This window comes from Psammomys obesus, unplaced genomic scaffold (assembly GCF_907164565.1).
Source record: "Psammomys obesus unplaced genomic scaffold, mPsaObe1.curated_primary_1811, whole genome shotgun sequence".
NCBI classification, from domain to species: Eukaryota; Metazoa; Chordata; class Mammalia; order Rodentia; family Muridae; genus Psammomys; species Psammomys obesus.
The window spans coordinates 626,135-646,642 of record NW_026596040.1 but is presented as its reverse complement, the minus strand read 5'-3'; the positions used below and the strand labels follow the sequence as shown (position 1 = coordinate 646,642).

The 20,508-nt window shown below is 44.2% G+C and overlaps 1 protein-coding gene across 2 annotated transcripts in view; it reads right to left on the bottom strand.

The window, feature by feature from the left end:
• The window catches only part of Ndfip1 (Nedd4 family interacting protein 1), a 43,004-nt gene extending 36,899 nt beyond the window's left edge, over window positions 1-6,105 (bottom strand). Inside the window, exon 1 of one of the 2 annotated variants that reach the window (XM_055622615.1) lies at window positions 5,839-6,105. In XM_055622615.1, coding sequence (XP_055478590.1) covers window positions 5,839-5,901 — 63 coding nt within the window. In that variant the 5' untranslated portion in view covers window positions 5,902-6,105. The remainder of the gene's footprint in view (window positions 1-5,838) is intronic. The other variant, XM_055622614.1, reaches the window with a different exon arrangement.
• Window positions 6,106-20,508: the final 14,403 nt, after the last annotated feature.

Here is a 20,508-nt window from a genome sequence, read left to right as displayed (position 1 = left end):
AAAAAAAAAAAAAAAAAAAAAAAAAACGACACAGAGAACAAGGCTTGCCAAGAATGAGCCAGTTCAAACACACAGGATGGGCACAGTTCTGTGGTTCCTGACATTTACAAATCCTATTTCCATATTTCTAACAGATTAAAAAGAGCTCTCAGAGCTGGCAAGATGGCTCAGCGTGTAAAAGGCATTCCGGATAACCCGAATTCCATCTCCAGGACCTGCACAGTAGGAGAAAATGAGATCCTGAAGGTTGTCTTCTGACCTTCACCCACATCCACAAATAAAAAAGTAAAAGCTTTTTTTAAGATCTCATGATACTAACATGAGACATATGTTACATGAGACGCATGTGACAATATCCACTTAAAATGTTCTTTTCTGTATTTCACATAAAACTATTTGTAAGTGAAATGATAGGAATAGTGGTATATGACAGTAACCTCAGCACTTGGGAGAATGAGGCAAAAGTTCCAAGTTCCAAGTTCAAGGATAACCTGAGTTACATAGAGAGTTTCAGGTAGTGTAAGAGCCTGTTGTCTTCAAAATGAAAACTAAAAATAATAACAAAAAGAAATTATATAGTTGATCCAAAATATAATAGGAATATCAATAAAACAATATTGGCTATTGATTAGTATTTGCTGAGGACATGTGATAGATTCCATAAGGTTTATCTCAATACCCTATTTTTTATGTATATGAAATACTAGTAATAATCACAAAACTTGGGAAGCAGAGGCAGGTAGGTAGTCTGTCTCTATGAGTTCAAGTCCAGCCTGATCTACATAGCAAGTTCCAGAACACCCAGGTCTAGTAAGGGGGAAAAAAAAAAAAAAGGGTTGAAAATACAATACCATTACAAAATAATTGCAGGCCAGATGTGGTGGTGCACATCTTTAAATCTTTAATCCCAATTTATAAGTGACAGAGGCAGTCAGCACTTTGAAAACTCAAAGCAAACCTGCTCTACATAGAGTTCCAAGGCAATCTGTCTGATATAACAATTATAATAGCCATTTCTACATAGATAATATATAAACAGCCAACGCAATGAAAAAGAATACTGTATACAACTAATCATGTAGGAAACAGAAATCAATATTGCAAGGAGATGCCTTTACAACCAACAAACAGACTGCTGCTTTCAAGAACCCAGAAGAGGGCTGGTGTAGAACTCAGTGGTACTGAGCTTGCCAGGCACACACAAGGCCTGGCTCCCATCCCTAGCACAGCCATAACTAATTAACTAACTAACTAACTAACTAACTAACTAACTAACTAACTAACTAACTAACTAAATATTAAAAATAATCAAACTGCTGTTGAGAATATGGGGAAACTGGAATCTTTGTACAATGTTGGCAACAATGCAAGACAGTGTGGCTGCTATGGGTAACAGAACAGTAATTCTAAGAAAACTTAAAAATAGAATTAGCAAACCTCCAGGAATTCCACTTGTGGGCAAATTCTCATAAACCTCAAAAGGGGACCAAGACATACGTGTGCACCCATGTTCCCAGTGCATTATGCTCAAAGACAAAATGTCCATTAGCAAACAAATTTAGTTCCAAAAATGGAGCACAGGCAGTCCTATCGGCAGTAGCCTGTAATCCTAGAACTTGAGAGGTGGACGCAGGAAGATCAGGAATTCAAGGTTAGCTTCAGTGTGTGTACATGGACATATGTGTATGTGCGTGTATACATACATACATACATACATACATACAAACAGTGAGGTCAGGCCATGATACAAGAGACTCCATCTCAAAACAAACATACGACAAAATACTGTTCAGCCTTAAGAAATTCTGACACCTACTATATGAACCTTGATGACATGCCACATGAAACAAGACAGTTACAAAAGGATAAACAGCTGATTGCATGTACACTGGTATCTAATTGACACAGGCTGAAACAAGCAAGGCGGAGTACAGTTTAATGGGTACTAGACAGATATGGGAATGCATTTAATGCTGGCAGACTTTGCACTTAAAAATGCTTAGGGTGGGAGGTGTTCAGTGGCAGAGTACTTTGTTGCCCTGTATAAAACTCTTGGGTTCAATCCTTAACACCAGAAGAGGCAAGAGGATAAAAAGTTAATATGGTATGTTTTATGTTTATTTTACACAATTCTAAAAAATTTTCAAAGAAACAATTTATCTATCTTCCATAAACAATCTACCCACGTTTGCTTAAGTCAGGCTCTCACTATGTAACCCAGACAGGCCTGGAGGCCACAATCCTACTGCTCAGCCTCCAGAGCACTAAAATCCCATGAGTGCACCAACCACTATGTCCTGCTTCAAGATCTTTTACAAATCTTCATTGATAGTTAACAGTTTGGCTACAAATAAAGCAAATAATCTGGCAAGACAGGAAAGAGATAACCAACAATACAACTTCTGAAACTTTCTAACGTGCAGGACAATCACATGGGCACTACCCCCTTCCAAGATCATGCCTTCACAATTATACTGTGTCTCCTGTTAAAGAGGTGCCATTCCTTCCCTAATCGATCAAAATGCTCTTCCAGAATACTCAAGAGAACTTTACCCAAAAAGCTGTAACCCCATGCCTGGCTTATGATGTCATCGAATGCCTTACTGGTGATGACCGAAAGTAAGCAACTTCTTCCGCAGGCAAGGAGTTGTGACTAAAACAGCACATTCTGTGCTTCGTTTTTAATGTATATTGAAGCACCATCCATTTAAATAGTATCCAAATCCAAATATCTCAAAACATTTGGCATGAGGTAAACAAAATTCATGATAAAAAGGCAAAGATCTATAACAATAAGGAAAATGAGGACCAGCAATTAATGTCTTCTTTGAGCTAGCCACAACTGGCCATGAACCTACCTAAACCTTTCTGAAACACTGTTCCACATATTTGGATATAGTCTCAGTTTTTAATCTGCAAAAAGAAAAAAATAAATAAATAAAATAAAGGCGGGGGGAGGGGATCGTGCTCCAGAGAAACTATGCCCAGCCTATCTATAAACTCTGTCACTGTACTAAATTATAAACCCATAAATGCAAAGGAAGTCAGCAGTGTAAGCATCTCTGAATGAATCATAAAGCTTTCCATTACAGTCAGTTGGCTGGAGGACTACCTCAGTCAGATTAACCAGATCAAAAGAAGTCAGAACAGCCTTTTGTGACGGCCTAGTGTAGCGTGTTCCTATCAAGTGGCCTGGACAATTCACCAGCATTCTATAATTCAAAGCCTTTTAAATATGTATAGTCTATGATCACACACTACAAAGGAACAGTTACAGGTGTGTGGACCAAGTTAATATGGTATATTTTATGTTTATTTTACACAAAACCTTAAATAAATGAAAAAATTATAAATATTCTTGGGAACTACCAATAGGTAAGTAAGTTATGGCTCAGCCATACAATTACATGCCACACAGGCATAAAAACAGCTGACAGGGGTAGAGTTAGAGTTAGTGATCCAGGGCTTGCCTAGAAAGTATAAGGCAGTAGGTTGTAGGCCCTTCCCTCAGCACTGAAAAAAAGAAAATGAAATTTGAAAATCCAATTAACGATTGTGTGCCACTGTACATACATACGTGTAAGAACATATGTATGTTAACGAAGGTGAATGCACATGCCTGAGACTATGGACACATCCACCATGTGTGATTATAAAGATAGGCATGCATGAATGAGTACATAATACACATGTACATATATATGTCTGCTAATGGACACTGCCAGTCTTCAGGCATGATCCTTTTATGCAGGTCAGTAAATGATTAGTCCTGTAACTACAATTTAGCAGCTTTGTAAATTTGAGAAAGTCACTGAGACCCTTAGAGAGTTGACTTTGTCATCTATAAAATGGGAACAAACCTTGACTCATAAAAGTGTTGTTGTAAGGATTCAATGAAGATGGATGTAAACCGAGTCTGCTGTGACTAAGTACATAGTAAATGAACAACAGTACCCCTCATCTGTACATGCACACTTACCACATTTGTGTATATTTTCATGGCTCTAATCCACAAGAATATGTGCCCATGAATTAACTTTGCTTACTATGGGAATAGACTTGTGTTTGGCTAGACTTTTTTGGCTTTCATAGTTTATAATTTCTTCTAGGAACACTTTTTTTAATGTTTTATTGAAGATTATTTCTTCACATTTATTTTGTTGCTGTTGAGACAGGGTCTTCCTATACCTCAGGCTGCCTTTCAACTAATTCGGCAATCTAGGCTGGTCTTAAACTTCCCATTTTTCTGCCTCAGTTTCCCAACTGCTAGGACTGTAGACATGAGCCACCACGCCCAGCAAAATAATGACTTCGAGACTAACGATAAAAAGATGGACCATCTCTAACATACCTAAATTCTGCGTAATTAAAATGCTACTAAACACTAAGCCAGCAAAAGCATAATTTTAATGCTCTTAACAAATTTTCTGTATTCTAGCAGTCAACCAGCATTACTCCATAGCTCAGTGAGATGGGAGTACAAAGGAAATCCACAGCCCTTCTACTTCTTTGCCCATCCAAATCGGATGAAAATATTGACACTATCAGGTGGGGGGGATTTGTAAACAGGTTAATGAGAATCTAGTGACATCTGTGACTCGAATTTATTAAAGCAGGGAAGCACCCAGAGTCTCATCCAAGGTCACACAATATAAAGGCTGTGAAGACATTAAAAATCAGACTATACGGCCACAATTTGGGGTGTTTGTGTGAAACCACGAGGCTAAATCCTTCACTAGTCATTTCAGGAGTCCGAGCAGAGGCGGAGGCGGGGGCGGAAAGAAGGGAGGATTACAACACATCGCTGAAGACAGCAAAACAAACCAGCAACTGACCGCGCCAGGGTTAATCTGCAACACGCTTTAATCGTACTGGTTTTATTTCTACAACGCAGTAAATCACGCCATTTTAAGTCGAAAAAGCAGGACTGACATCTCTGTACACGAGTCATGGTGAAAACATTTGAAATTGACGAAAATAAAAGCACTTACCCGCGGTTCGATTAACTCTCTGGCTCAGCGCGCACAATTACGAGATGTTTTCCATTAATACCGCTAATTCTCCCCTTCCCCCCAAAGTCTTTAACTCCCGAGAAAATCCAGCCACGGACAGAGAAGGGGGAAAAAAAAAAATCTCTTTTCCCCAGGGCCTCAATTTACAGAATCACAGAGCAGATAATAACCCGATCATCTGGATATATTTCCTCCCTAGATAGGCTATTAAGTGTCTTGAAACGTCATTTCTAAGCGTGCAAAACACAGCTGGGCACACGCCCTGCAGCCGCCACCATAGCCCTACATTTTGGGGCCTCTCTCCAGCAAAACATCGCCTCTTCCAAATCTATTGAAAGCTGCGGGCTCCTCCCTCGCTCTTTTTTATTTTTATTATTATTATTATTTTTTTTTTACTCGAGCCTTTAAAGAGAGGGAGGGGGATGGGCTTGCACGGAAACGAGGCTCCGAAACCCTGAGTAATCGCACCTCGCCGAGGGCAGCGGCCCGGCGGAGGTACGTACGGGTGATTATCATCTTTTCCTCGGAACCCATTTCCTGTACCTTTCTGGCTTAATCTCCTTTTCCTCTTCCCCTGACTTTCCAATGACACCAACCAAAGCCGAGGAGAGGCAAAACCGATGCCTCCAGGTCGGAGACCTCAGAGTGCCACGAGTTCGGCCTCCGGGCCCCGCCCGACCTGGCAACCGGGTTAACGAGGTCCCGCCCGGCTGGCCCGAGCCGTGACAGGCCCAGGCTCCGGGGTCCGGCCCAGGCCCGGCGCGGCCTGTAAGGGCCCCGGCGTCGAGTGGCCGGCGGAGGGCGGGGCGGGCCCGGGGCCGCTCACCTGCTGGTACCCGGTGCCGCAGGCCGGCTCCACGGCCGCCAGCGCCGCCAACGCCAAGGCCATGGCGCCGCGGGCCTCAGGGACGGAGGGCGAGCGAGAGAGCTGAACGGGCGCGGGAGCCGCGAACGGGGGTCGCCGGGAGGCCGAGAGAGGGAGGCGCCGCGGCGTGTGGATGGCCGCTGCCAACGCCGACACGCTCCGCTCAGGGAGTGAGCGCCGCCGCCGAGGCTCCGCCGCGGCCCCTGGGGAGGAGGCGGGGGACGACGACGACGGCGCTGCGCCGCCGCTCCGCCCCTCCGCGCGCCGCCCCGCCCCCTCCGGGCCCCACCGCCCCCTCGCCCCCCGCGCGGCTTCCCCACAGAGCCGCTCAAGTCGCCTGCACGCAGGGCTGAGGTTCCTGTCCCAGCTGCTATCCTCAGACGCTCGGGGTCAGCCAGCCACAGGGTGGGGCCTCGTCCCGCCGGTCGAGACCCGGAGGATGTATGTAAATTCACATTTAAATATCCTCAAATAAAGTTTTATTGTAGCACCGCTTCTCCTTCCAAGCGTGGCCATCTGACGCTTTATAGAAAATAATTGTCGACCCTAATTTTGTGGGGGTTTGGTGGGGTTTTTTGTTTTTGTTTTTGTTTGCTTGTTTTTGTCTGTTTGTTTTGGTTTGGTGTTTGGTTTTTCCAGGCAGGGTTTCTCTGTGTAGCTCTGGCTGTCCTGGAACTCACGCTGTAGAGCAGGCTGCCCTTGAACTCACAGACATGGGCCTACCACTGCAGCGATTGAAGGCCTGCGCCAAAACCTCTCAGACTGAATTATTTTTAATAGAGCCTAATGTACACGGCTGAGTAGTCGCTCTTCTGTTGATACAAAAATCATATTATCTGAAATAAAACTCTCTGAAGAAGTGGTATGAAAGTCAAAACTTGGTGGATTTATCCAGATAGTAGGAACGTGTGCTGAGGCAATGACAAGAGAGCTAGCCCCACCAAACTGAGAGGCTCTCGTCACACAGGAGTTGCTATGAACAGTGGTTCACGATGAGGAAATTGGGCATGCGGATTCTTTTCCCCACTGACTCTGAGCTGATGGTGAGAAGAAAAGCTGGAATGTAAGCCTATCAAGACAATTTTCTTTCCTTCTTTCTTTCTTTCTTTCTTTCTTTCTTTCTTTCTTTCTTTCTTTCTTCCTTCCTTCCTTCCTTCCTTCCTTCCTTCCGTCCTTCCTTCCTTTCTTCCTTCCTTCCTTTCTTTTTGTTATTTTATGAAAGAGGTTTATTGGATAGAGGTGGAGAGATAGAGAGGAAAAGGAAAGAAGGAGACCTCATGGGGGGGCCCAGGAAAGAAAGTGAGGCAGAAAGGACAAGAGAGGAGAGTAAGAGAGCTAAGCCAACTTTCTTAACCATTATCCACAGTTTAAATTATAAGCTTTGTGGAGGCAAGAGTGTTTGTCTCTCAGGGTTTCCATTCTACAGTGTATGAACTATATGGCTATACAGCAGACAAATCAGGGGCTGTTTCTTTTTATCATGTCCAGCTGTCTAGAATTGCTTCTATGCACAGGTCCAGCACCGATGGGGGATAGTGGACGGGGGATAGGGGAGAATCCTTCACCTCTTAAAGCATGTTACAATTCCTGTTTCTTTTTCATAGTCTTTCCAAGTCAGTTCTCTGTAGTTGGTTAGAGTAATAGGGCTATCTTAACCTCTAACCTTAGATATATCTTTATGTATCAGTTATATTTTTAAAACATAGCTGTTTTGAACTACCCTAAGATTTTCATATATAGGAACACATTATAATCAATAAAAAATTTGTCATGCAGTGGTGACACATGCCTTTAATCCCAGCACCCAGAAGGCAGAGGCAGATCTTTGGAGGTGGGGAGAAGGACGACACCCAGGGCCACAGAGAGGGGGAAATTCTGTAGAGCTGGAGAGACAGCTCACCATTAAAGAGCATTAGCTAGCTGCAGTTTTAGGGGACTTAGGATCAGTCCCTAGCACCCACGTGGTGGCTCACAACCACCTGCAAATCCAGTCCCAGGAGATCTGACTCCTCTTTTAGAATCTAAGCACTGCGGACACAAGGTACGCAGACATACATGCAGAGAAACACCCATACACACAAAATAGACATTTTAATTAAATTTGAATAACATCTAGATATGTATATTTTTCAGTCTGTGTCTTTCCAGATCTGAGCCCCTATATAGTTCCCTATGTGTAAGTATTAGCATTGAATATTTATTTACATGCTAAGAGAAGAGATAAACTTAGCCATAAGCTAAGCTGGGATGTATGCTAATCTGCTTGCTTCCTTTTTATTTAATTTATTTATTTTTATTCCATGTGTATTGGTGTTTTGTCTGCATGTATGTCTGTGTGAGGGTGTTGGGTCCTCTGGAACTGGAGTTACAGACTGGTGTGAACTGCCATGTGGGTGCTGGGAATTGAACCTGAGTTCTCTGGAAGAGCAGTCAGCCTCTCCAGCCCACTCCCTTTCGTTTTTCATTTGTCCTTATCCTTATCTTCTTCTGTGCTGGGAACGGAAGCCCGAGCCTTGTGCACGCAAGGCAGGCACCCTACCTCTGAGCAACATGTCAAGGCCAGAAAGACAAAGCTTAAATGTTATTTGCTACAGTGAACCAGACAAACAATGTCCTTCCATGTGGCCTTATATAAGGAAGGGGAGGGTGGAAAGTCTGATTTGAAATGTAAAAGCATATATCATCAGTGGAAAATAGAAATCAGGCTACTTTGTCTAAATTTGTAAGTAAGAAAGAATAAAAAACATATGTCTGTCCTGTCACATATGGCTGTTGTAGCAGCTGCTGTCACCATGCAGGCTTTTTCTGAAGGAGGAGTTGCTGTTCTTCCATCTCTTATTTCTCCCTTAATATCTATAGATGGCTCGCACTTGAACCCAAATATATAGCCTAATATAAACAATAGCCTTTCTCCCAGGAATTGCTCTTGAGAAAATCGAGCTCTCACTTCTAATCCCCCTTCCCAACTTTTTTTTTTTTGATACCCTCAGTTGTAGTGTTTTGAGTAACAATATTTTTGTCTCTCTTAGTTTTTCCCCTCTGAGTTCCCTAAGCTTTTAATAAACAAATCAAGATTATTTTGTCTTCATTCAATGGGTGTCTACACTGGAAATTAAAAAGCTTTTTCTTTCTCTCCCTGACTTTCTAATGACATCAAACAACACTGAGAGAGAGAAAAAACAAACAAACAAATAAACAAAAACGTAGCCTCCAGGTCGGAGCCCCCAGAGCACAGGGGGCTGTGCTGCAGAGGGCTCCAGTTGACAAGCAGGCTGCAGAAGGATGCATTGCTTGTCCCGTGGACCTGTGCCTGATACACAGCCAAGCACACAAGGAGGGTAATCTGAGATGGTAAAAAATTGCACCCAGATTCACCTCCAGATGTTGTCAAAAGAACTTCCAATATGAAAGTTATTAATTTCAGATTGTTGCACTTAGAAACTTATTTCCCCTGAGAGCCACAGCAATACTTTCCATGCGCAATACTCTTTATGTGACTTGCTGGCGCAGAATCATCTGTCCTAGGAGAGAAAGGAAACATTATGGAGAAGCGGAACATAGCCCATGTCTGCATCATTTTCTTCCTCAAACTGAGATAAAATCTCTGGGATAGATGTGGTCTTCTGTCTGCCATATGCACAGAGGCCTGACCTAGGCAGCGCTCCGCTCAGCTGTGCCCTCAAATGTCTGTTCGATTTGTCCAAAGCCTCAGTAGTCAAGCATCTTGCCTGAGGCCCTGAGCTGCTGCAGCAGTCTGACTGGGCTCCAGCTGAACCATGCCGTTTCACTTCTCCTGGCTGGGTGTTTTCTTTTAGTCACCCTGCCTCGCCATGAGCTTTGTTAAGAGCAAAGGTCATTGCTTCATATTCCAAAGGGGTTAGGCGCTGGCGAGCGCTACTGCTGTGGAGTGCTTCCGCATCTTAGGCATGACCACACGCTCTCTCTCTCATCCTTGTAATACATGCACTCCACAGATGACCAGATTCAAGAAATCCATAGCACTTGTTCAGCTAGGGAGGGATGGGGCCAACGCGAAAATTCAGGTCGGCCTGACTTAAAAGCGTGAGCACTACTCAGTGCATGCAAAGAAACGCAGGACATTGAAGGGCCAAGCTTTGGGTCTTCACAGTGAAACAGAGTTGGTAGTAAGCACACACCTAAGAGCTAAGGCTACAGCTTAGTAATAGAGCGCTTTTATAGCATGAGCGAGGGTTTATTCCCCAGATACACAAACACACACACTAACACAGAATACTACTTAATTGCAGCCCTGTTGAGCTGAGAAATAGTGAAGAGAGTTATGTGGGCAGGTGGGATAATTAGGTAAGGACTAGAAAGAAAGATTTTTAAATGAGAAGCAGGCTTTGCTGCTACGGGAAAGGGGGAAGCACATCAAGTCGTGAGTGTGCCTGCACACACGCTTAGCTCATCACAGGGCTTGCAGCCCTTTATGGAAAGAGACAGGTTGTAACCACGTCAGGCTCTGTGGACTGTAAGTTGGCATCACAGGTACTCTGTGTACCCTCTGCGTTATCACTGGATCACAAACACAGCCACGGATGCCACCAAACAAAGTGGCATGGCTGTTTGCTGTTGTTTGAATGTTGCCCAAATGTCATTCTCAATGCAGCTGTGCTGAGTCGGGCACGACGGCACCTGCCTGTAACCCCGGGACTTGAAAAGCTGGAGCAAAGGATCACCACTCCAAAGCCAGGGCACTACATAGCCAGAGCCTGTCTCAAAAACCACACAAAAGGTTATAAATGTTACAGTTACACCATAGGTTTGGCATCTCATTAGAGACCTGGCTGATGACATAGCTGACAGTGACCCTGAGATGAATGAAACAAGTTATAACACCAAGAGCAATGGAAAAATGTCTGCCTCGGATGATCACTAGTATTCAATTACAATTACAAATAAAAAAAAAAAAGAACTATTATAAATATGATAGAACTAACTCCTTTATCTCAAATAAAGTACATGTATCTATTTTATGTTCATGTGTGTTTTGCTCACATGCATGTCTGTGCACTATGTGTGTGCCTGGTTTCCAGGTAGGGGCATCAAAACCCCTGGTAATGGAGATGGAGATGGTGGCTGTGAGCCAACTCAGAGGTTCTAGAAACCAAATGTAGGTCCTTTGCAAGAGCAAGTGCTCTTAACCACTGAACCGTCTCTGTACCTTACCAAGTATATAATTTAAGTTTGGATGTTCCTGCATCCTAGGAATGATGCTATAATTGGACCATATGGATTTCCACATTTGATTATGAAAATGTGCACTGTCCAGTTCTAGTGAGCCTTCTCTTTAACCTCCAATTTTTATTGTTTTGTTTTGTTTTGTTTTGAGACAGTATTCTGATGTGTCAATTTGGCTGACGTGGAACTCACTGTGTAACCCAGGTTGGTTTTGAACTCACATAACTCCTCCTGCCTCCACCCCTGGGTGCTGAGATTACAGATATGTACCACCACACCTGGCTCTGAGAGATCACTCTCCTAAACTATGTCACTCCAAAATATGCTTCTTTATATTTTTATTTTTATTCTCTCTCTGTCTTTCTATCCCTCCCTCCTCTCTCTCCTTCTCCCCCTTTCTTTCTCTCTCTCTCTCTCCCTCCTTCCCTCTCCCCCTTCCCCTCCTCTGTACGTGTGTGTGTGTGTGTGTGTGTGTGTGTGTGTGTGCTCCCAGGTGCACATGTGGAGGCCAGAGTTTGCCTTCAAATATCTTCTCCCACTGCTCACTGCTCACCATGTTTTTTGAGACAGAATCTTTCACTGAACCTAAAGTTTGCTATTTGGGCTAGATTGACTAGCCAACAAGACACAGGATCTACCTGCCTCTACCTACCCCCTTTCCCAGAAATGCACTCCCATACCCAGCTTTTACGTAGGTGCTGGGGATCCGATGTACTGCAAGTATCTTACCAACTGAACCATGTCCCCAGCCCAAAATATGAGTCTTTAAATGAGGATTGTGTGGGTATTGGGTTATGCCATGCTGAAAGATATTCTATATTGTATAAAACAGTGATTTTCTTTCCCAGACTGTGCCTTGCCCCGAGAGATTCCATTTTACAAGCAGCAGTTGACTCTATTTTGAAGATGTGGGATGACCGACCTGAGTGGACATGTGAACAGTACCATCTGTCTGGCGCCACCCACGTGGCACAGACCGACAAATGACTTATTCCTGGGAGTAGAATGTTCCCTATATACTTATCTGTGTGAGATGAGATTTTAGGGACAAATGTGTGTATCAAAAGCCCAAGAACTTATTGAACACACCAGACCAATGGAAATGTGTGACTCTCTAATCTGGAGCCAATAAAAGGGTGAAAAACTAGCTCTGTGGTGGCAATGGCACCCACCTGCCATCAGACAGGCACAGACCTCTCAACTATCTCCGGAGCTTCAACTTGACTTGGCCCTAGCGTTGATGAGGCCTACTCAAATTGCTGTCCACCCATCTGGATCTTCATTTGTTCCTGTGGCTCAACTCCTCCCTAACACCTAACCTTATGGCCAGCAGTTAGCAGCTTCTCCAGCTGCTTCTGACACCCAGCTGGCTCCATCATCTTATCAAGACTCTGGCATCCCTATCAACTTCCAACCTTTGGCCTCTTATGCCTTTTTGAAACTCCTTGCCTCCTTAACCCTTTTGCGACCTCTCTGTAACATACCTACAGCTAGGTAGGTAGGTAGATAGATAGATAGATAGATGACAGACCGACAGACATTTATTGTGTGATATGATTTGCCATCTGAGAGTTACCATTAAATTAATATAAAAAATAAAAGTTAAAAAAATAAAAACAAAAAAAAGAGAGTTACCATTAGTAATTAAGATTGGAATAAAAGGGTCATTGGGATGATGACTCAGCACTTGTTGCCAAGCCTAATGACCTGAGTTCAGTCTCTGGGACCCACAGAGTGGAAGGAGTGAACCAGCTCCTGCAAGTTTCCTGTAGACCTTCAGTACACACAGAGAGAGAGACAGACAGACAGACACGTACATAGACAATAAATAAGATGTAACGAGAATTCTTAAAAAATATATCAGAATAAAAGAATCTATATTCATGTTATTTACGGCTACTGAAAAAAGTGAGACAAATTACTGCCATTAAAATCACCATACCTTGTTAATCAATAAATTCTAATATTGTATTAAGACTCAAATATGCCCTGTGCTTCTGACATACGGTGTTCCCCGCTCTTTGGAACTGATTGTTTCATGAGTCGGCAGGCACTGTGAACGTGGTAGAAGTGCCTCTACTGTAAGGAGACATCACATCTGTAGGTGTGGAGATCTGCCTGTGCTTTGCTCTAAGTTACTCCTCACTGTAGAAGTCAGAAGCTCCCAGGCTGTGCCTCATCCTAAGTGACTCCATTTTAAAAGGCAGTGCAAGTAGGGAAGCCAAGTGACTCTGCACCTAGTTTGTGCCTGTCAACAATCACCATCTGCCCGCACAAAACACAAGACAATGAACTGACAATTCATTGTTGCCAATAAAACAGCAACACCTGTGTGACCTCACCCATCTAAACCAGGCACATATGGGCACAGCGGACACCATGCCAGGAGAACCAGGCCTGTGAGCTCATCACCGGTAATGCCCTCATGTGGGTCACATAAAAGGAAAAGTGCATTGCCTCCCCACACAACAGATGCGCTGTTTGGTGCACGTGTTGTGGGAGTCATAGATTACAGACTCCCAACTTAGTCTCTGAGGCTTCAGCTGAGCCTATCATGGCCCACTGGCATGGATGGTCATCGTTCAGACCCACTGTGCTTTGACAGTCTTTCCCCTGAAGAATAGGTGACTAGGTTTGCTATGTTCCCCTGCAGTGACTCTCCCTCTCCCTTCCACGATGCTTCTTTGGATTCCGCAGCCACTCTAACCCCTTCTCAACCATTCCGTAATCTATATCTCATGGTGTGACTGGTAAACTGGTGTGCCTGGGAAGTGAGAGCTAACAACCAAGATGGGGACAGAATAAGAGAATCCGTGTTCGCCGGCAGTCACAGGTGTCAGGTGGAATTTTAAATAATGACCTTAAAGGTAATGAAATTGGTTTGCGAATGTATTGTTTTCAATAAACCCTGACACTGTGGAAATACACAATCTTGTCCTCTACATGATTGACACAGCACCCTTGAAACAAACAAAAGGACATTTCTGTACATGTTTCTTCATGCCCTTGCCAGGAAAAGGAGTTCTAACTCTCAAGAGACTCTTCATCAAGAATCTCCAATTATATCTGTAAAAATCCTGTGTTTACTTTTCCTGGTTGCTCTCCCAATTTACCTACTGTTTTTAGATTCTGTTCTATTGCTATGAAGAGACACCACGACCAAAGCAACTTTTAGAAGAAAGCGTTTACTTGAGGGCTTGCTTACAATTTCAGAGCTTTAGTCCATTATCATTATGGTGGGGAGCATAGCAGCATGCAGGCAGACATGATGCTAGAGAGGTATTTGAGAGCTTACATCCTGACCCACAAGTCAGAGGCAGCAGACACTGGGCCAGGCATGTACTTTTGAAATGTCAAAGCCCGCCTCCAGTGACACCCCTCCTCCAACAAGGCCACGCCTCCTAACCCTTTCCAAACAGTGCTACTAGCTGGAAACCAGACATTCAAATACATGAGACTATGGGGGGACATTCTCATTCAAATGACCACACCTACCTAAGCTGCTTTTTAAACTCTGATTTAGCCGAGAACGTTATTTCAAACTGAACTCTCAGCCGCCTCTATGACAATTTCTCATTCCCTGGGGATCTCCCACGCACACATGACAGCCACGTGTTAGTCACCTTTCATTGGTTCCTCTGCCCTTTACTCTGTCTCTTGTTAGAGGAGTTTCAGCCATGAACTTGGAAGACTGTGGGGGAGATCATTTCCCATTCCCTACAAGTGGCCGTGAGTGACCTAGAAGCAAGGGAGAACACAATGTCCAGGTAGGACGAAGGCAAGCCTGGTCCCCATCATTGGATACAATGTTCCCGGCAGCTGAATTTCTAGTGCCTTGAAAAAGGAACAAGATCAGGGAAAATGCTTGACTCCTCCAAGCCTCACGGGCTGATTGGGGAAAATAAAGCAATGGTTTCCCATATTTCCCAGGGTGATCGTTTGCTTGCTGTGTTTAGAAAGTTATCATAGGAAACACAGTTACTCCAGGGAAATTGCTAAAGCCTGGAGCTCCTGTGTTTCCTGAGATGTGTCAGGAGAAAAGTGGTATGTTCTCATTATGACACAGAAGAGGAGCCGCCCACCTGGCTCCCACTGGAGAAGCCCACGTTGGAGGTAGTTGGGCTGCAACTTGGGGCCATGCAGGCTGGTTGCTACCGGCTTCCTTGAGATGACTCATGGGCCACAAAGGATGCCTGTGTTCTGGCCAAATAACTCAGGACTTCCTCTTTAACACTATTCCTGGGAAGGCAACATCTTCAATGGCCAAAGCCCAGGGACAGGAACAAAAATAGGCCCCTTCCATTTCTTTTTTGGAGTGAGCAGTGAATAATAGACAAGGCTATGCTATTAGTTGGACCTTAAATGGCCTCCAGTCACCCATGTGGTATAGGTTTGTCATTGAATGCATTACAAAGTAATGGAACCTTTCAACGTAGATAAAAATTAATTAATTAAATTAAAATCAAAAGAACCCAGTCACCACAGGCTTATCAGGAAGATTCTTTAAGTTTAGGAGTTCAAAGCCAGCATGGTCAACATAGTGAGAGTCTTCCTTAAAACAAAATGAAACAACACACACACACAAATAAGTGGGGCCTAATGGAAAGTATTAGGTGAGAGCCATTACCCGAGCCCACCACTGTGTGCTGCCTGCCACACACTCAGGTGTGATGGAGCTAAGCATCCACAGGCTAAGTCTGCTAACGCTGTAAGCCAAAATCAACACTTTCTTGCCCTAAGTGAATGATGTCGGGTATGTGTTATAGGAGGGAAAGCCAGCTAACATGAACAGGAGCAGAGTGGCACAGCCACCTGGAAGTGAGGCATTTCTAGAGTCGATGATACTGGAATAGGTCATAAACCCTAGGAGTTCATGTCCACATGGTATGATGGACACATGCTAAGTCTGAGTTGAGGCTATGTCGCTGGATTTTCAAATGCTTCGGACCCATCTCTAGTGCTGGCTGTCCTTTACCTAGTGAGCCAGTGTGTTCACACAGAAGCAGCAAGATTGGAAGAAGCCTCACAGCTCCCTCAGAGCACTCGATTCCCCCACCAAACAGCCCACCACACAAAGCTTTCAGACTGTTTTCACATCTTTCAATGCTTTAACAAAGGCGTCGAGAGCACTGCTTTAGTTAACACCTGCACAGAACACTTACCCTGTGTCAGGGACTGCTAGACAAGGTACATTTATCTTTTCTACCCTTCACAGTAAACATTTAAAACACGATCCATTTCTATCTCATTCTGTGAATGAGGAAAGAGGGGGTATCAAAGTTAATTATCATGTGGTGTGGAGTGTGTGTGTGTGTGTGTGTGTGTGTGTGTGTGTGTGGAACCATTTCCTACAGATGATAGTACAGACCTACAGTCCTATAACTTAGGAGGCAGAGGAGGAGGACAAGGCCCAAAAAGGACTTTAGACATGATTTAATTATTCAGTTTGAGCTTCTGTTTCCTACAGATGAGAAACCTGAGAGGCTAGGCCGCATGCTCCACAAGGTCATGACCGTACAGCCCAGAAGTGGCTCTGAGTTCACGTACATCCCAGAAGCCTCCTGTGTTCTGAGGGTCTGAGTCTTTCGTGGTCTGAAGCTATGTGCCATTCTCCAGTATCCTGGTACAACCAAGTACAATTTTATTTATTTTTTTAAATTTTTTGTTAAAGGTGTGTTCTGCCTGCATTAGACTGGTGAGTTCAGGCACTAGCTCTGGAACAGCAGAAGCCTTAACCTTCAGGCTCCAGAGCTTAGATACCTTTGCAGTTCTCTGTGGGTTTCAGAAAAACACATCTAAATACAGATTTGTCAACAGCTTTCCTTGTAACCCCAAAATGTTACTCCTTTCTCTTTTCAGAAACACAGCTCTGCCTTCCTACCTGGGGAGTATGTGTGGCCCTCCCTTTGTTGCCCTCAGGAGAGGACTTCCTTCTCCGGTAGGGAAGAAGAGTGTCTTTTGCCAGAAAGGAAAGCCCTTTCCTGGGAACTTGGACAAAAACTGCTTTTTCTAAAGCAAGGTGGCGTCAAGGAGGAGGGAGTGGGTCTCTGCTGCTTTTACAGCCTGAACACCAACTAAACGGAACAATGTATAAAATCCCCAGAATCGCATGCTACTCTGTGCCATTTCCTGCCTCTTCAAAATGATATCAAGTGGGCTGGGGATGTGGTTCAGGAGTAGGGTGCTTGTCTGTTATGTGCAAGGTTCAGTCCTCAGCACACACACACACATACACACACACACACACACACTCCTGGTGAGTGGGAGATGGTACTAGTAATACCACTAGTGACATAGATATTTCCAGACACAAAACCCACAGAGTTTCCCTGGCCTAGCCCTCCTGTGAGTAATTTTGGGCTTAGAGCTGCTGCCAGCTAAGCTGAACTTCGAGGCAAGCCACAGTACTTCCAAGAAGTGGGGAGACAGGGAAAGAGCTTGGTTTACCGTAGGAGGATTCTGTATTCTGCAAGCCAGGTCTTGCCATAAACACTTGCCTGTTGGCTTCTTGCCAAAGCCATGAAGCACTTATGCTCCAGAGACACTTGTTGTCTTAAAGGTGTTTTCAGTCTCTTTTTATATTATTCACGAGTTCGGTAATAGAATTTTTTTTTTAAAGGTGAGTTCCCTGTTTAAAAATTCCATTTTAAGGATGAGACATATAAGTCATTGGTGGAATAAGTGTTTAACCAGCACAGGGCCTGGGATCATTTTCCAGGATCCCTCCAGCATGACACTATTAAAAAAAAAAAAAAAAAAAGATTACAGTATTCTTTTGAAAATAGTGCATTTCAAAGGCACGCAGGCTCCCAGGAACAAAAAATATCTTCACAGAGACCTGTGATTTTGATCAGGAGCAGAGAGGGTGTCAGGGCATGCTTGATAGAATAGGCATGAGTGTGCATTGTGTACAAATTTGCCCTCAGCCTTTACACATGATGTGATGGCATGGGCAGTACTCATTGAGTGCCCTTCTGCCTAGCTGCACCCTACATTCCTGGGAAGCATAAAAGCCATCACAGCATAAGTACAAACCTGTGAACAGAACAAGATCTGCGCTACTTGCTTCCCTGGCAAAAATAAGCAAATAAACAACAATACACGGCATAGAAGAGACGCCACCTGAGCTCTCAAGGTGTGTGCAGTACCGGCAGACACAGGAAATGCTGCTGTCTAAACCGCACAGAGAGTGTGCAAGTCTCCTTTTCAACCTGAAGAGATAACAGTAATCTATCAGACCACTCCAGCAAGGCCAGAGGCAGCCGGAGGCCTCCCCAACGTTGTGTTCCGTTCCATTCTGTGAGCAGTCACTACCAGAGGTGGTGGATAAAATGTAACAACCGAGAAACAACCCTCTTCCCATCTATGGGTTTTTGATGGAGTTCTACAGAACTTCAAGAAAGGATGGAATGGGCCGTACCTGCTGAAGTGACTGTAAAAGAAGCCACAGAGGAGGGCAGTTTTACCTGGCTCCTGATCATACTTGGGTGGAATGGATAAACTGAGGTCAGAGGCTTGCTGTGGAGAAAGCAACCCTCTCACAGAGTAGATGCTTTCCAAAAGCTTTGCTGCTTTTTCTCTTCCATTAAAAAATTGTTTCTCTCTCTTCCAATCCCATCTAATAGACTTATTATGCACATTTAAAGCCATTATAGACAGCTGTGCATAATGTTCAGGTAAAAAGTATCCAACTAAAGAGATTCCAGCTTGGATCTCAGCCCAAACCTTGGGCTGGGGTGCTGTCCCAGTAGCACTGAAGGCCCATTAAGGGAAAGCTGTTACCTCCTAACCGAAGCAAGGTGCTCTACATCTCAGGGATGACCTGTCCTTAGCTCCTCCCTTCACAGTTAAATCCAGCTGGATGCATTCATGGCCCATCTCAAGGAACCACCCATCAGGAGCATAGACTCACCTAACACTACGCTAAAGGAATGGGAGGAATAATTATTCTTTTAAAAAATCTTCTATTTTTTTGAGATTAATATAATCATTTCCCCTTTCCCTTTCTTCCCCCAACCCCTCTCACATGTCCCTCTTTTCTCTCTTTCAAATCCCCACAGTTTAAGAAAGCATCCCCTCTTCTGCCTCTCTCTTCTAAAAGACAATCTTGTGTGGCTCAAGCTGGCCTCAAACTCATCATGTGGCCAAGGATGACCTTGAATCTCTGATCCTTCTTGCCTTCACCTTTCAGTTCAAGAATTACTGGTTTTGCCACCATACCCAGTTTATGCGATGCTGGATATTAGGTTTTCTGTATAGACATTGGCCCTGGTTTCCTTGAGTGATTGGTTTTCACATGGAAATTGATTCTACGTCAGACAAAGGAATGGAGGAGAAAATCTGCTTGCTGGGAAAAATATCTTAATACCTCGTTGTTGTTCTCCCCCAAACGGAATCTCAGTCTAAATTGTCCTCCAACTCACTTGTCAGCAGCCAGTGGTGGCCTTGAACTGCTGATTCTCCTGGCTCTGCTTTCCAAGTGCTGTGACTACAAGTGTGGGTCACCATGCCCAGGACCTTGTACACTCGAGGCAAGTGCTCTACAGCCCCTCCTTACTGGATTCTCTGGCTGCACTACAAACCAAACAAACATGAGGCATATTAACAGAGATTTTAAAACCTCTCAATGACTTGCATACACATAAAAGTTCCCATAAACGTGGGACTCCAGGAAGGTCAGAAGCCTGAAGCTTACACAGCTTTGTCAGCTACAGAGAGGATGGGGGCAGCTGGCTGACCTGTAATCCCAGCTCGTGAGAGGGAGGCGCAGAAGAATTACAGATTCATTGCCTACCTAAGCCTGAGGCTTCTATAGAGGGGTAGTGGCACAAGTTATGGAAGAGTAAGGAGAAGAAACGTGTGATGGGTGAAGACGGCCTTGTGTAGATAGCGCCTCCGGGGCAATAGTGATCTGAGGGCAGAATTCAGGACTGACTGGTGACTAACATGAAGTCAACTTCTTCTCTCCTCTCTTGTGACCCAGTTCATCTTTTGTGGTTTATGGCATTCCTGGGCAGGGGACTCATGGCAATTGAATGCCGGGCCCCTCTTTAGATACATAAAGAGCTCTCGGAGCGAGCCTGGAAGCAGCTCCTCGAGCGTCTGGCATTTACAGCAGTAAGCTTTAGGGTCATACTTTGGGTAACAGTTTCTGAAGTCTTTCACCAGTCCCCCCCCCGTGTGTGTGTGTGTGTGTGTGTGTGTGTGTGTGTGTGTTGAAAGGTAGGCATGTTGGCAAGGGCTGTACCACTGAGCCACATTCCCAGCCTGAACTTAACCATTTTAAAACATACAATCAGTGCCACTTTTTTTTTTTAATTTTAAAACAAGGACTTATTTATTTTTATTTTATGTGTGTTGGTGTTTTGCCTGCGTGGATGGTTATGCACCAAGTGCTTGCCGTGCCTGATGAAGCCAAAAGAGGATGTC